Here is a 12,600-nt window from a genome sequence, read left to right as displayed (position 1 = left end):
AATATAGTAGGCCTAGCCTATAGAAAGCTGATGGGATCCTCAGTTATTTGGCCACTTTCGTTGTGATACAAACCATATCAAAACATATAGGCCTATGGGCTGAGCTACATGAGGTGTGTGACTATGATTTGAAAAAGTTGCACAAAAAAAATGCATGGCCTGTTTCTTGCCTGACTTCACACACTGGGCATATTATTATCTTGCCTCACTTAACACACTATAGGCTAACATTGTCACCCATCAGACTATTCTTAATTGAATATTGTCTTTACATATACTAAATAATACATGTGTGAAATTAGTTTTGATTTAGAATGGACCATTATCATGCACCCGTCTCGGAACAGGGGAAACAAAATATGTAATCTATGCACTTAAATGGAGGACACTTTCCCCATGGTTCATATTCATGCCAGCTAGGTAGGCTATACTCCTGTTGTATAGCAAAGCAATGTGTTTAATATTAGGAAAGTGGATAAATAAATATAGTAGGCCTAGCCTATAGAAAGCTGATGGGATCCTCCTCTTTTTAATAGAGGCCATCAACACTCACTCCATTGCACAGCCTATAAAAAATTTGTGCAACATGAGCTGAAGGGCTCCCATTAAGTGTTCAGATTTTTCATTTGCATTTATGTCAGAGTGATTAGATGGACAGTAGAGTGCTGAGGATCAGCAAGTTTGATAGGCTACTAATGACCATCAGCAGCATCAGAGCTTGGAGAAGCCTAGTTACCATGACTAAATGCTCACATGGAATTTGACTGCGGTCATGACTCTTGACCGCTGGTGTGGCGGTAATACGGTAACCATAACAGCTGTAGTCATGACCTTTCTCTGCTTACTCGAGAAGTAAATGAGGAAACAAGTCAAGATCGGATCATGGAAACACGCGCCCGGTAGAGATATAATTCAGAAAGTAATGCAAACATTGTTTGACAAAGTAACTGTAATAGTATTACCCAATTTGAAAAAGTACCGCATAACTTTACTACATATAAAAGTAATCTGATTACGTAACACGTTACCTTCGTCACTCTATACAGTAGGCTGTCATAGCAGGGCTGAGTGAACAACTCCAATGGATGGAGGTAGAGCGTAGTGGCAGCTGAAGCTCTGCTGAGGAGAACGTCTGTTTTCCCATTTTGTATTATGGCCACAAATTGAGTGTGGTGAGCAGAGCCAAAGACAACCGCCGCCCCATCGGAGGCCCGGGAGTAAAAATAAATCAACGCCCCTCTGAGAAATGGCAAATTACAGCGTATGGCCTTCTTAAATATTGGATGATTTTTACAAGCAGACAAAAATGTCTAAGAGTAATTGAGCTCCCTCCCCGGACGTTTTATTGGGGTGACGGCAGCATCTCCCATAACCTCACATAATGCCTTGGAACAAGTGGCCTTTGTGCAAGATGCTGAGCTGTGGAGGGGCGAGAGAGAGGCGAGAGGGCTTGCTCCTCAGATTCCACAGCCCAGGCTGAGGGAGTTGAGGCCAGGGACTGGAGGGGAGGAGAAGCTCTGTGGTCAATGTCTGTGATGCTTTGTGGGGATGTACTGTATGTACAGTGGGGCAAAAAAGTATTTAGTCAGCCACCAATTGTGCAAGTTCTCCCACTTAAAAAGATGAGAGAGGCCTGTAATTTTCATCATAGGTACACTTCAACTATGACAGGCAAAATGAGAAAAGAAAATCCAGAAAATCACATTGTAGGATTTTTAAAGAATTTATTTGCAAATTATGGTGGAAAATAAGTATTTGGTCACCTACAAACAAGCAAGATTTCTGGCTCTCACAGACCTGTAACTTCTTCTCTAAGAGGCTCCTCTGTCCTCCACTCGTTACCTGTATTAATGGCACCTGTTTGAACTTGTTATCAGTATAAAAGACACCTGTCCACAACCTCAAACAGTCACACTCCAAACTCCACTATGGCCAAGACCAAAGAGCTGTCAAAGGACACCAGAAGCAAAATTGTAGATCTGCTCCAGGCTGGGAAGACTGAATCTGCAATAGGTAAGTAGCTTGGTTTGAAGAAATCAACTGTGGGAGCAATTATTAGGAAATGGAAGACATACAAGACCACTGATAATCTCCCTCGATCTGGGGCTCCACGCAAGATCTCACCCCGTGGGGTCAAAATGATCAAAAGAACGGTGAGCAAAAATCCCAGAACCACACGGGGGGACCTAGTGAATGGCCTGCAGAGAGCTGGGACCAAAGTAACAAAGCCTACCATCAGCAACACACTACGCCGCCAGGGACTCAAATCCTGCAGTGCCAGACGTGTCCCCCTGCTTATGCCAGTATATGTCCAGGCCCGTCTGAAGTTTGCTAGAGAGCATTTGGATGATCCAGAAGAAGATTGGGAGAATGTCATATGGTCAGATGAAACCAAAATAGAACTGTTTGGTAAAAACTCAACTCGTCGTGTTTGGAAGACAAAGAATGCTGAGTTGCATCCGAAGAACACCATACCTACTGTGAAGCATGGGGGTGGAAACATCATGCTTTGGGGATGTTTTTCTGCAAAGGGACCAGGACGACTGATCCGTGTAAAGGAAAGAATGAATGGGGCCATGTATCGTGAGATTTTGATTGGAAACCTCCTTCCATCAGCAAGGGCATTGAAGATGAAACGTGGCTGGGTCTTTCAGCATGACAATGATCCCAAACACACCGCCCGGGCAACGAAGGAGTGGCTTCGTAAGAAGCATTTCAAGGTCCTGGAGTGGCCTAGCCAGTCTCCAGATCTCAACCCTATAGAAAATCTTTGGAGGGAGTTGAAAGTCCATGTTGCCCAGCAACAGCCCCAAAACATCACTGCTCTAGAGGAGATCTGCATGGAGGAATGGGCCAAAATACCAGCAACAGGTTGTGAAAACCTTGTGAAGACTTACAGAAAACGTTTGACCTCTGTCATTGCCAACAAAGGGTATATAACAAAGTATTGAGATAAACTTTTGTTATTGACCAAAAACTTATTTTCCACCATAATTTGCAAATAAATTCATAAAAAATCCTACAATGTGATTTTATGGATTTTTTTTCTCATTTTGTCTGTCATAGTTGAAGTGTACCTATGATGAAAATTACAGGCCTCTCTCATCTTCTTAAGTGGGAGAACTTGCACAATTGGTAACTGACAAAATACTTTTTTGCCCCACTGTATGTCCCAGGGAGATGCTGGGTAGCCTGGAAGAGAGGAGGGAGGCTGGCATCAGAACAGAGGTGAAGAGAGAGTGGGTCAGAGACGGCCACGGCTGGCTGCATCACTGGACTGGACCAGAGAGGATAGAGCTGTTACAATGCTCTGGGGTGTTATAATTTGGACTGTTGAGTTTTAACAGGCTCAACCTAAACAGTGTGGTGGATCATGATCCACAATGTGTGATCGTAACAGTCAAGCTGCTGTGGAAAAACCTTATTGGTGGTTAGATAAGTAAGAGGAGACAGTTACACAACAACATGGCTACCCGGTGGGGCCCTAATGCAATTACCATCTGCACGTATTTACATCACAGAACTTATTCAGACTATATTGAATTGAGCCTCTGCGAGCAGAGGATGGGCCATGTTGACGCTAAATGGTAAAACAGAGGTGAGGAGGCTGTGAGCAGCTGTTTTGGATCTGGCCACCTCTCACAACAGGCCCCTCCATGATGGGATCCAGCCACACAACATCATAGTCCTCCGAGGGGAGAGGGCCACACCAAGCCAGGCTCTGTCATCGGCCCTGGTGTGCTGCCGCTCCGCTCTCCAGTGTGAGTCAAATAAAGAGTCATGGCGATGAGAATATAACATGGTGCTCAATGCATCTCAAAACCCTCTCTCTCAGTCCGCCCCATCCGGGGCTCACTAGATCATTCCAGTAGATCATGCTATCACACTCTGCCCTTCAGTCCTGGCCTTGCCTGTTTGGAAGCCATTTTGATAAGAGCAAATTCTTGGCCTGTATGTTTTTGTTCAATGTCAGCTATGCCTCTTCTAAAACCGACTTGATTCATGTTTTACGGTAACTGAGAAGTTTACCAGCAGAGGGGAACAACAGCGCCAGCCACCGCCGATACAAACTGCTTCGAAAACGGGTGTGCTCCAGCACTAATCAAACACTCTTCTGAATATAGTAAAATTATGTTAATCTCTCATAGACACACACATACACAGACTGATGGTCTGTCTTTGCCAGTTAACACACAGGCGGGGTTGTTTTCTGTTGTCATGGAGACAGGGCTGTTTTGTTGTTGTTGGATAGATGTTAGACCCAGATGTGTCGGTCGTCTCCACCCCTCCCAGGCCATACCAGGTGACCACCCGACTGGGTGTCTGTCGCAATAGCATGAGGAGGGCAAAGGCTGGCTGGGAGGGGTGGGGTGCACCGTATGTCCCATCAGATGACAGCCCTGCCCCACTTAGAGAGGAGAACAGTGGCGATCAGGTTATACCCATCGCCCTTGCCAAAAAAACTCCATTAGCCCCATTGTCTGGAGGATGAGACCTGGCCCTATTATCAAGTGGCCCAATTTCAGGGCCCATTTCCCCTCACTCTGCTCCCCTGACCAGGAAGGCTGAGTGCACCTGATAGCGTTTGATTCACATGAGCCTCTTTGTGTGTGAGTGCCAGGCTGATATCGGTATCTCTGTAGGATGGGGGTGGGCTAGGGGGGCCATGGAGACAACGCAGGGTGTTTCTTTCAGACAACTGCCCAAGGTGAATGAGCAGTAAGGCTGATATTCAAGTGCCTTCAGCTATCCCCTAAGTAAGTACATTGCCTGTTGACTAAGCACAGGGCCTGTGGTCCACTTACTTACCACAGTCTGGATTGTCCTGTCCATACAGGCCAGGCTGGCAGCCCATGAAGCAGCGATACGAGCCAATGGTGTTCTCACAGAGCCAGATGCCACACACCGAGCTACCATACTCCTTACACTCATTCTGATCTGTGGAGAGAAAGATGTACTAATGTCATACACACATCATTCCTATTCTTCACCCTTCACAGCAGCATGGATATCCAGCATGAGTAGGCCCGGCCAGGAGGACTGAGATATCCATGTGCTTATGTCATACATGCACACACACATGCACACACACTCACTCAATCACCAATCCAATTCCCCCTCCACTCCTCACAGTACAATGTTTCCCCAGCATGAGTAGGCCCGGCCAGGAGGCCTGTGGTGCTGCTGTCCTCAGTGCTCAGCAGCAGACACTGGGCATGGCCAAGAACAATATTTGCACAGGAACCGAAGAACTTGTGAAGAAGCAAAGGGACACGTTCCAGAGGGAGAAACACCTCCATCCCACAATGGGGTGATTCATACTCCCCAAGGGAAGATGGGGAGCAGAGCTCCAGCCACAGGGAGCTCCCTGTGGCGCAAGACTACAGCCCGAGGAAAGCCTCTGGGCCATAGTTGGACTCTCACTGAGGGAATGTCACCATTGACACTGCATTGACTACAGCTACATAATCAATCGTTACAAAAACGTTTCACACACAGGGCGGACTCTGGTCTAAAGGGACCGGAATGTTCTATTAACTCTTCTGAAATGTTGTGAAAACAGTGTTTCAGCTGGGGCAGAAGCAGTGGATTGTGGGTAGAGTGAGGGAGTTATGAAGTCGGTAGAGTGTTCTTACCCTCACAGTCAGCTGTGTCTGCAGAGTACTTGAAGCCAGCCTCACACAGGCAGAGGTAGGAGCCATCTGTGTTGAGACACTGGCCATGGGAGCACACGCCGTCCTTACTGCACTCATTAACATCTGGAGGGAAAGAGGAGGAGCAGGAGAGGGGGAGAGAAAGAGTCAGAGAGAGACAGACACAGCAAGACAGAGACACAGACAGAGAGAAAGACACAGAGACAGAGAGACACAGAGAGAGAGAAATGGAAATAAGAAGAGAGGAAAGTATGAAAGAAAGTGTTCTATGTTTATGAAAGTCATGGCGTATTTTCTTCTTTGGTGTACTATGAATCAGTCAGCCACCGAGAATCTCATTCTCTCTTACCATGAAGAAAATAATACATGTCTGCAATCAAGGGCTTGTCTGAGCATAAGATACATTGTCCATTTGGAACACTTTATGGTACTGGCAAAATATGAAAACAGTATGTAACCTAGCTATTGGTCTGGGAACATTCCCTCCGACTAGTAAAAAGCATATAATGATGGCTATATGCTTGATTAAATGTAGATTGGTGTAATTGCCACATTACAACACAACTTACAAGGTATTTGGACTGAATAGCCTAATAAGTGGGGTCAAGGCAGAAAAGCAACAAAAATAAAACATATTTTGCCAAGGGCTGATAATGAGACAAATTTTTCAATGTAGACAGTAAACACATGTAGGGGTAAAGGGAACAAAACATTCTGAAAACAGCATGGGACAGCACCTCAATTTATGTTCCGGTTTAATAGCCATGTGATTCGATACAAACATTACAGCAATGATTTATCTAAAACAGAGCTGTATGGCAGGTTATACTAGATTGACTAGTGATTAGTAGTTCATCTTTATGATTTATTGAGGTTAGTCCACTGTCCATGGTTATGTCCCAGACAGTACCAGCGCCCATAGCCCTGTAAGCAGCAAGCCATCCAGCCAGTTCACCTGTGAGCCAACCAGAAGGCCAACCACTCGGGCTCACCTGACCCCTCCTTCCCCCGTCTCCTCTCCCTGCAGGGCCCATGGCAGAGAGGCCTGGCTTTCACTGTGTCAGCACTGCACACACAATGGCAGACGACCTGAATATATATGCCCAGCCTCTGATTTATAGAATAATATTTGCTGTGGCAGAGGGCCAGGTGAGTGCAGGTTGGACCTGCCTTGCTCTCTATTGTGGATGATGTCTGGTGCTACAGTACATGGCCACAGCCCAGCAGACTGAATGGAAAGCCCAGCCATCATCACAGGGCACTGGGGAGGGGCTGCCTAGCCTGCCGGGTACGTATGGCCTGGAAGAGGTCCAGTCCCCTCGCACCCTGGGCCCCTCACCCACTATAGCCCTCTCCAGGATCTTCCACCCCCAGAGAGTGGCCCTGCTCCATGCTTGCCTGCATCACAGCGATAACATGCACTGTGTACTGCCCAATGATTTGTCATTCAGGTTACGCTAATGCTCGATACCTCTCAGCAGTAAAACAGGCCAGAATCAATAATATGCAGCTTTAGCCGGAGTTACATTCCTTTCATATTGATTCTTCCAGAGTGCTCCATTCCTCTGTATTTTGACAGCTAATGCTCCAGAAAGTTCCAGTGAAAGGCTAGCTAGTGCTCTGGCCAACAGTCAGGAGCAGCATTTCTCTCTCTGGTGTGACCAGGGCAATGGGTGCGGCTGGAATGACATAAAACCTGGTCAATTGGAGGTGAAAGAGGAGGAGCAGTGAGACTGTTGATGTCTGGCAATAGCCTATTAGAAAAAATGGCTGGGTTTGATCCCTGCTGCCTAACTGGAGCTGGAGCTGTGGGGAGAGCAAGGGGGAAAGGGGTCAGCCCAGAGAGAGACAGGATCAGGGAGTACAAGCTGCCCTCTGCATGCACTGTCTGTCCTTACCCAGACAGGAGGAACTTGTGGCTCGTGCTAATTGTGGTAATGCATTCAAACCAGTTGGTAGTTAGTTATAATCCTAGCATTATAGCTTGTTCTCGCTCATCTTGGAAGCCGTTTCCCTCTGTGGTGCATCCATAGGGACAGATGCAGAGGTAGGAACCATCTGTGTTCAGACAGTCCCCTTCTCCACTGATCACCCTAGACTGACACTCATCCGCAGCTGAACAGGAGATTTAACTGTCCCATTTCCTCCAAATCCACATGACTGATACACACTAAGGACATCCCCAGAGAGAGGATGGGTGTGTCACAAATGATACTGACTCTTGCTGAACGCAACATGTAAAGTGTTGGTCCCATGTTTCATGAGCTGAAATAAAAGATCCCCTACATTTTTCATATGCACAAAAAGCTTATTTATCTCAAATTCTGTGCACAAATGTGTTTACATCCTTGTTAGTGAGCATTTCTCCTTTGTGAAGATAATCCATCCACCTGACAGGTGTGGAATATCAAGAAGCTGATTAAACAGCATGATCATTACACAGGTGGACCTTGTACTGGGGACAATAAAATACCACTCTAAAATATGCAGTTTTGACACCAAACACAATGCCACAGATGTCTCAAGTTTTGAAGGAGTGCACAATTGGCATGCTGACTGCAGGAATGTTCACCAGAGATGTTGCCAGAGAATTTAATGTTAATTTCTCTATCATAAGCAGCCACCAATGCCATTTTAGAGAATTTGGCAGTACATCCAACAGGACTCACAACCGCAGACCACGTGTACGGTGTCATGTGGGCGAATGGTTTACTGATGTCAACGTTGTAAACAGAGTGCCCCATGATGGAGGTGGGGTTATGATATGGGCAGGCATAAGCTACGGACAACGAACATAATTCCATTTTATTAATGGAAATGACGAGATCCTGAGGTCCAATGTAGTCCCACTCATCCGTCGCCATCACCTCATGTTTCAGCATGATAATGCACGGTCCCATGTCGCAAGGATCTGTACACAATTCCTTGAAACTGAAAATGTCCCAGTTCTACATACTCACCTGTACAACGCTCACAGAAGCACCATCTAAAGGAAAGTGTTTGTTCCAGAGTATGTGAGTGCAGCCTAAGTACTGTACACAGCCACTGGGAGGTTCCCCACCAGAGTTGTTGGGGAACACAGTTTCAACGCCACATCCCTCAACGAAGCCACGTACGGTGGGCAACCCTGCACGAATGTAAACCAATGCTCTGTGTGAGTGAAGTAACTCTGCAGCTGTTAGTTTTTCCTCTGGGCTCAATGTTAAATTCAGGCTATACCGCAGTCCTAACTCCTAGCCTCCTTAAACGTTTAACTGGGCGCTTAATTTAAAACAGAATCAATCAACTAATGCTACTTAAGATCAGCAATAAAGAGCCTTTTCATTGTACTTACAGTGCCTTCAGAAAGTATTCATACCCCTTGGCTATTCCACATTTTGTTGCGCTACAGCCTGAATTCACCCATCTACACACAATACCCCATAATGACAGTGAGAACATGTTTAGACATTTTTGCAAATTTATTAAATGAAATATAGAAATGTCACATTTACATAAGTATTCATACATCTGAGTCAATACTTTGTAGAAGCACCTTTGGGGGTGATTACAGCTCTGAGTCACCTTGGGTATGTCTATCAGCGTTGCACTTCTGGATTTGGGGATTTTCTTCCATTCTTCCTTGCAGAGTTTCTCAAGTTCTGTTAAGTTAGATGGGGATCGGCGGTGAAGAGCAATCTTCAAGTCTTTCCACTGATTTTTAAAACGGATTCAAGTCTGGGCTTTGGTTAGGCCACTCAAGGACTTTCACATTCTTGTTCTGAAGCCATTCCAGCGTTGCTTTGGTTGTATGCCTGGGGTCATTGTCCTGTTGGAACTTAAATCTTCGCCCCAGTCTAAAGTCATTTGCACTCTGAAGCAGGTTCTCGTCAAAGATTTGTCTGTATTTTGCTCCATTCATTGTTCCCTCTATCCTTACCAGTCTCCCAGTCCCTGACGCTGTCTGGTCACTCTCTCATAAAGCCCAGATTGGTAAAGTGCTGTAGAGACTTGTGCTTCTGGCAGGTTCTCCCATCTCAAGGAACTCTGTAGTTCTGTCAGAGTGGTCATTGGGTTCTTGGTCACCTTCCTGACCAGGGTCCTTCTTGTTCAGTTTGGACGGCCAGCTCTAGGCAGAGTCTTGGTAGTTCCATATTTTTTTAATTTGCCAATGATGGAGACCACGGTGCGCTTGGAAACTTGAAACACTCTAGAAATTGATGTATACCCTTCCCCAGATACTGTATATGCTTCATCACGATTCTACCTCGGAGATCTACGGACAGTTCCTTGGAGTTCATGGTATAGTTTCTGCTCTGACATTCAGTATCAACTGTGGGACCTTATAGACAGGTATGTTTCTTTCTAAATAATGTCCAAACAATTGAATTGGCCACAGGTGGACTCCAATCAAGTTGAAGTGAAATCCCAAGGATGATCAAAGGAAATTGGATGCACCTGAGCTTAATTTGGAGTGTCATAACAAAGGGGTGTGAATACTTATGTAAATAAGATTTCTGTACTTAATTATCAATAAATTTGCCAACATTTCTAAAAACATGTTTTCACTTTGTCATTATGGGGTATTGTGTGCAGATGGGTGAAAAAAATGTACGTAATCCACTGTGAATTCAGGCTATAACACAAAAAAATGGAATAAGTCAAGGGGCATGAATACTTTCTGAAGGCACTGTATTTGTCTCTGTGGTTGTGTTGGGATCCTAGAATTCCACTTTTGATGTGTTTGTGTGTGTACCTCTACAGGACGTCCCATCCACCAGCTCCAGACCCGGGGGACAGGAGCAGCTGTAGGAGCCGGGGCTGTTGGTGCACTGTCCTCCCAGACACAGACCGCTGTCCTCACACTCATTGATGTCTGCCGGGGAGGGGACACGGAGGGGAAACACACATACCATACAGTCTAATGTAGCGTGACACATTCACACCACAGATGGCAGATCATTGGCTATTAATCCAAGTGGGTTCTCAGTTTATCCTCCAAATAATGTGGCCAAAACTTTGAGGAAAGTGTTACAACCTCCCACAAGAATATACATCATTTTCAGAATTGACTTCAGGGAATTATGACGACACATATCAGTGTTGGTCTACCATGCAGAGCTGTGACTGACTGGAAATAAATCATCAGCATAAGAGGAGAACTTCCAGCATGAGTGAAGGGACATTAGAGTTTAGTCCCTCGTAAAAAAATGTGTACCTTCACAGGAGAGCTTATTGGGCGCCAGCGTGTAGCCAAGGTCACAGGTCATACAGGAGTAAGAGCCCTCTGTGTTGTTGCAAACGCCCATGGGACAGACCCCCATGGACAGGCACTCGTTTATGTCTGAAGGAGAGAGAGAGAGAGAAGGAGAGAGATTGAGAGAGAGATCATCATAACATGAGTGAGGTCAGATCTAGCCTATCAGTTCTAGGAGACAGCCTCTCAGAGTCTCTGGCCTGATAACATGACTAATGGCTGAATGCAAGGAGACAGCCTCTCAGAGTCTCTGGCCTGATAACATGACTAATGGCTGAATGCAAGGAGACAGCCTCTCAGAGTCTCTGGCCTGATAACATGACTAATGGCTGAATGCAAGGAGACAGCCTCTCAGAGTCTCTGGCCTGATAACATGACTAATGGCTGAATGCAAGGAGTCAGTCTGCACATACAGTAAGCAAAGCCTCCTTTATTAGTTTGCACTGACAGTGCTTTATTAAAAAGGATGGAGAGACAGGCTAAGTATGCAGGACAGGCATCGATTCCAAAACAGCAAGCTATTACAGGTTGGGTATAATTACTGTATCAACAAACACTCCCTGGCTCTCTGTTATGTGATCATTGAAAATTCCTTGCTCTGGTACAGATTATATTTAATATTGGGAAAATAGTGCATTCCATTGTTAAGTGATTGAAATGGCTCTGTTTGCCTGTGGGTCAAAAGAGGAGTTCCACAGTGTGTGCCGACTACATACGAGCAGGGCAGAGGTCGGTTTAATTTCAAATTAGGCCGTTAATCCTGGCATGGAGACATCCATTAAAACCCAATCAAAATCTGAATTGAACTTGTTTTCAGGATTTTCCCAGAGCAAAACATTTCAAAAAGGATATCTTCGTCCTGGTCTCGATCCACCCTTCCATTAAATAACATTGAATAATAACGGACTGGATCTGTAGTCTTCCTCTTGGGGAGAAGAAGGGGAGGGTGGGGGTAAGTGTTTTCCAGAGGTTAGTTAGGCAGTCTTACCCATACAGTGGGAGCCGTCCTCAGACAGGGTAAAGCCAGTCCCACAGCTCCTGCAGGAGAAAGATCCGGGACTGTTCCTACACAGCTGGCCTGGGCACACGTTAGCCACCAAGCACTCATCCACATCTGAACAACAGGACAGAGAGACAGAGAGAAGCCCTGTTAACTACAGTGCCTTGTGAAAGTATTCGGCCCCCTTGAACTTTGCGACCTTTTGCCACATTTCAGGCTTCAAACATAAAGATATAAAACAGTATTTTTTTGTGAAGAATCAACAACAAGTGGGACACAATCATGAAGTGGAACGACATTTATTGGATATTTCAAACTTTTTTAACAAATCAAAAACTGAAAAATTGGGCGTGCAAAATTATTCAGCCCCTTTACTTTCAGTGCAGCAAACTCTCTCCAGAGGTTCAGTGAGGATCTCTGAATGATCCAATGTTGACCTAAATGACTAATGATTATAAATACAATCCACCTGTGTGTAATCAAGTCTCCGTATAAATGCACCTGCACTGTGATAGTCTCAGAGGTCCGTTAAAAGCGCAGAGAGCATCATGAAGAACAAGGAACACACCAGGCAGGTCCGAGATACTGTTGTGAAGAAGTTTAAAGCCGGATTTGGATACAAAAAGATTTCCCAAGCTTTAAACATCCCAAGGAGCACTGTGCAAGCGATAATATTGAAATGGAAGGAGTATCAGACCACTGCAAATCTA

At 45.4% G+C, this 12,600-nt stretch overlaps 1 protein-coding gene across 1 annotated transcript in view; it reads right to left on the bottom strand.

Annotated features, from left to right (window-relative positions):
* LOC110497931 (latent-transforming growth factor beta-binding protein 2) overlaps positions 1 to 12,600 on the bottom strand; it is a 157,810-nt gene that overhangs the window by 12,866 nt on the left and 132,344 nt on the right. The window contains exons 26-30 of the mRNA XM_036954882.2: positions 11,879 to 12,004; positions 10,852 to 10,977; positions 10,390 to 10,509; positions 5,637 to 5,759; positions 4,810 to 4,938 (exon numbers count right to left, since the gene is read on the bottom strand). Coding sequence (XP_036810777.2) covers positions 4,810 to 4,938; positions 5,637 to 5,759; positions 10,390 to 10,509; positions 10,852 to 10,977; positions 11,879 to 12,004 — 624 coding nt within the window. The remainder of the gene's footprint in view (positions 1 to 4,809; positions 4,939 to 5,636; positions 5,760 to 10,389; positions 10,510 to 10,851; positions 10,978 to 11,878; positions 12,005 to 12,600) is intronic.

Source organism: Oncorhynchus mykiss, chromosome 19, assembly GCF_057628025.1.
Source record: "Oncorhynchus mykiss isolate SJ-2025 chromosome 19, ASM5762802v1, whole genome shotgun sequence".
Lineage (NCBI taxonomy): Eukaryota > Metazoa > Chordata > Actinopteri > Salmoniformes > Salmonidae > Oncorhynchus > Oncorhynchus mykiss.
This window is presented reverse-complemented; position numbering and strand designations above follow the sequence as displayed.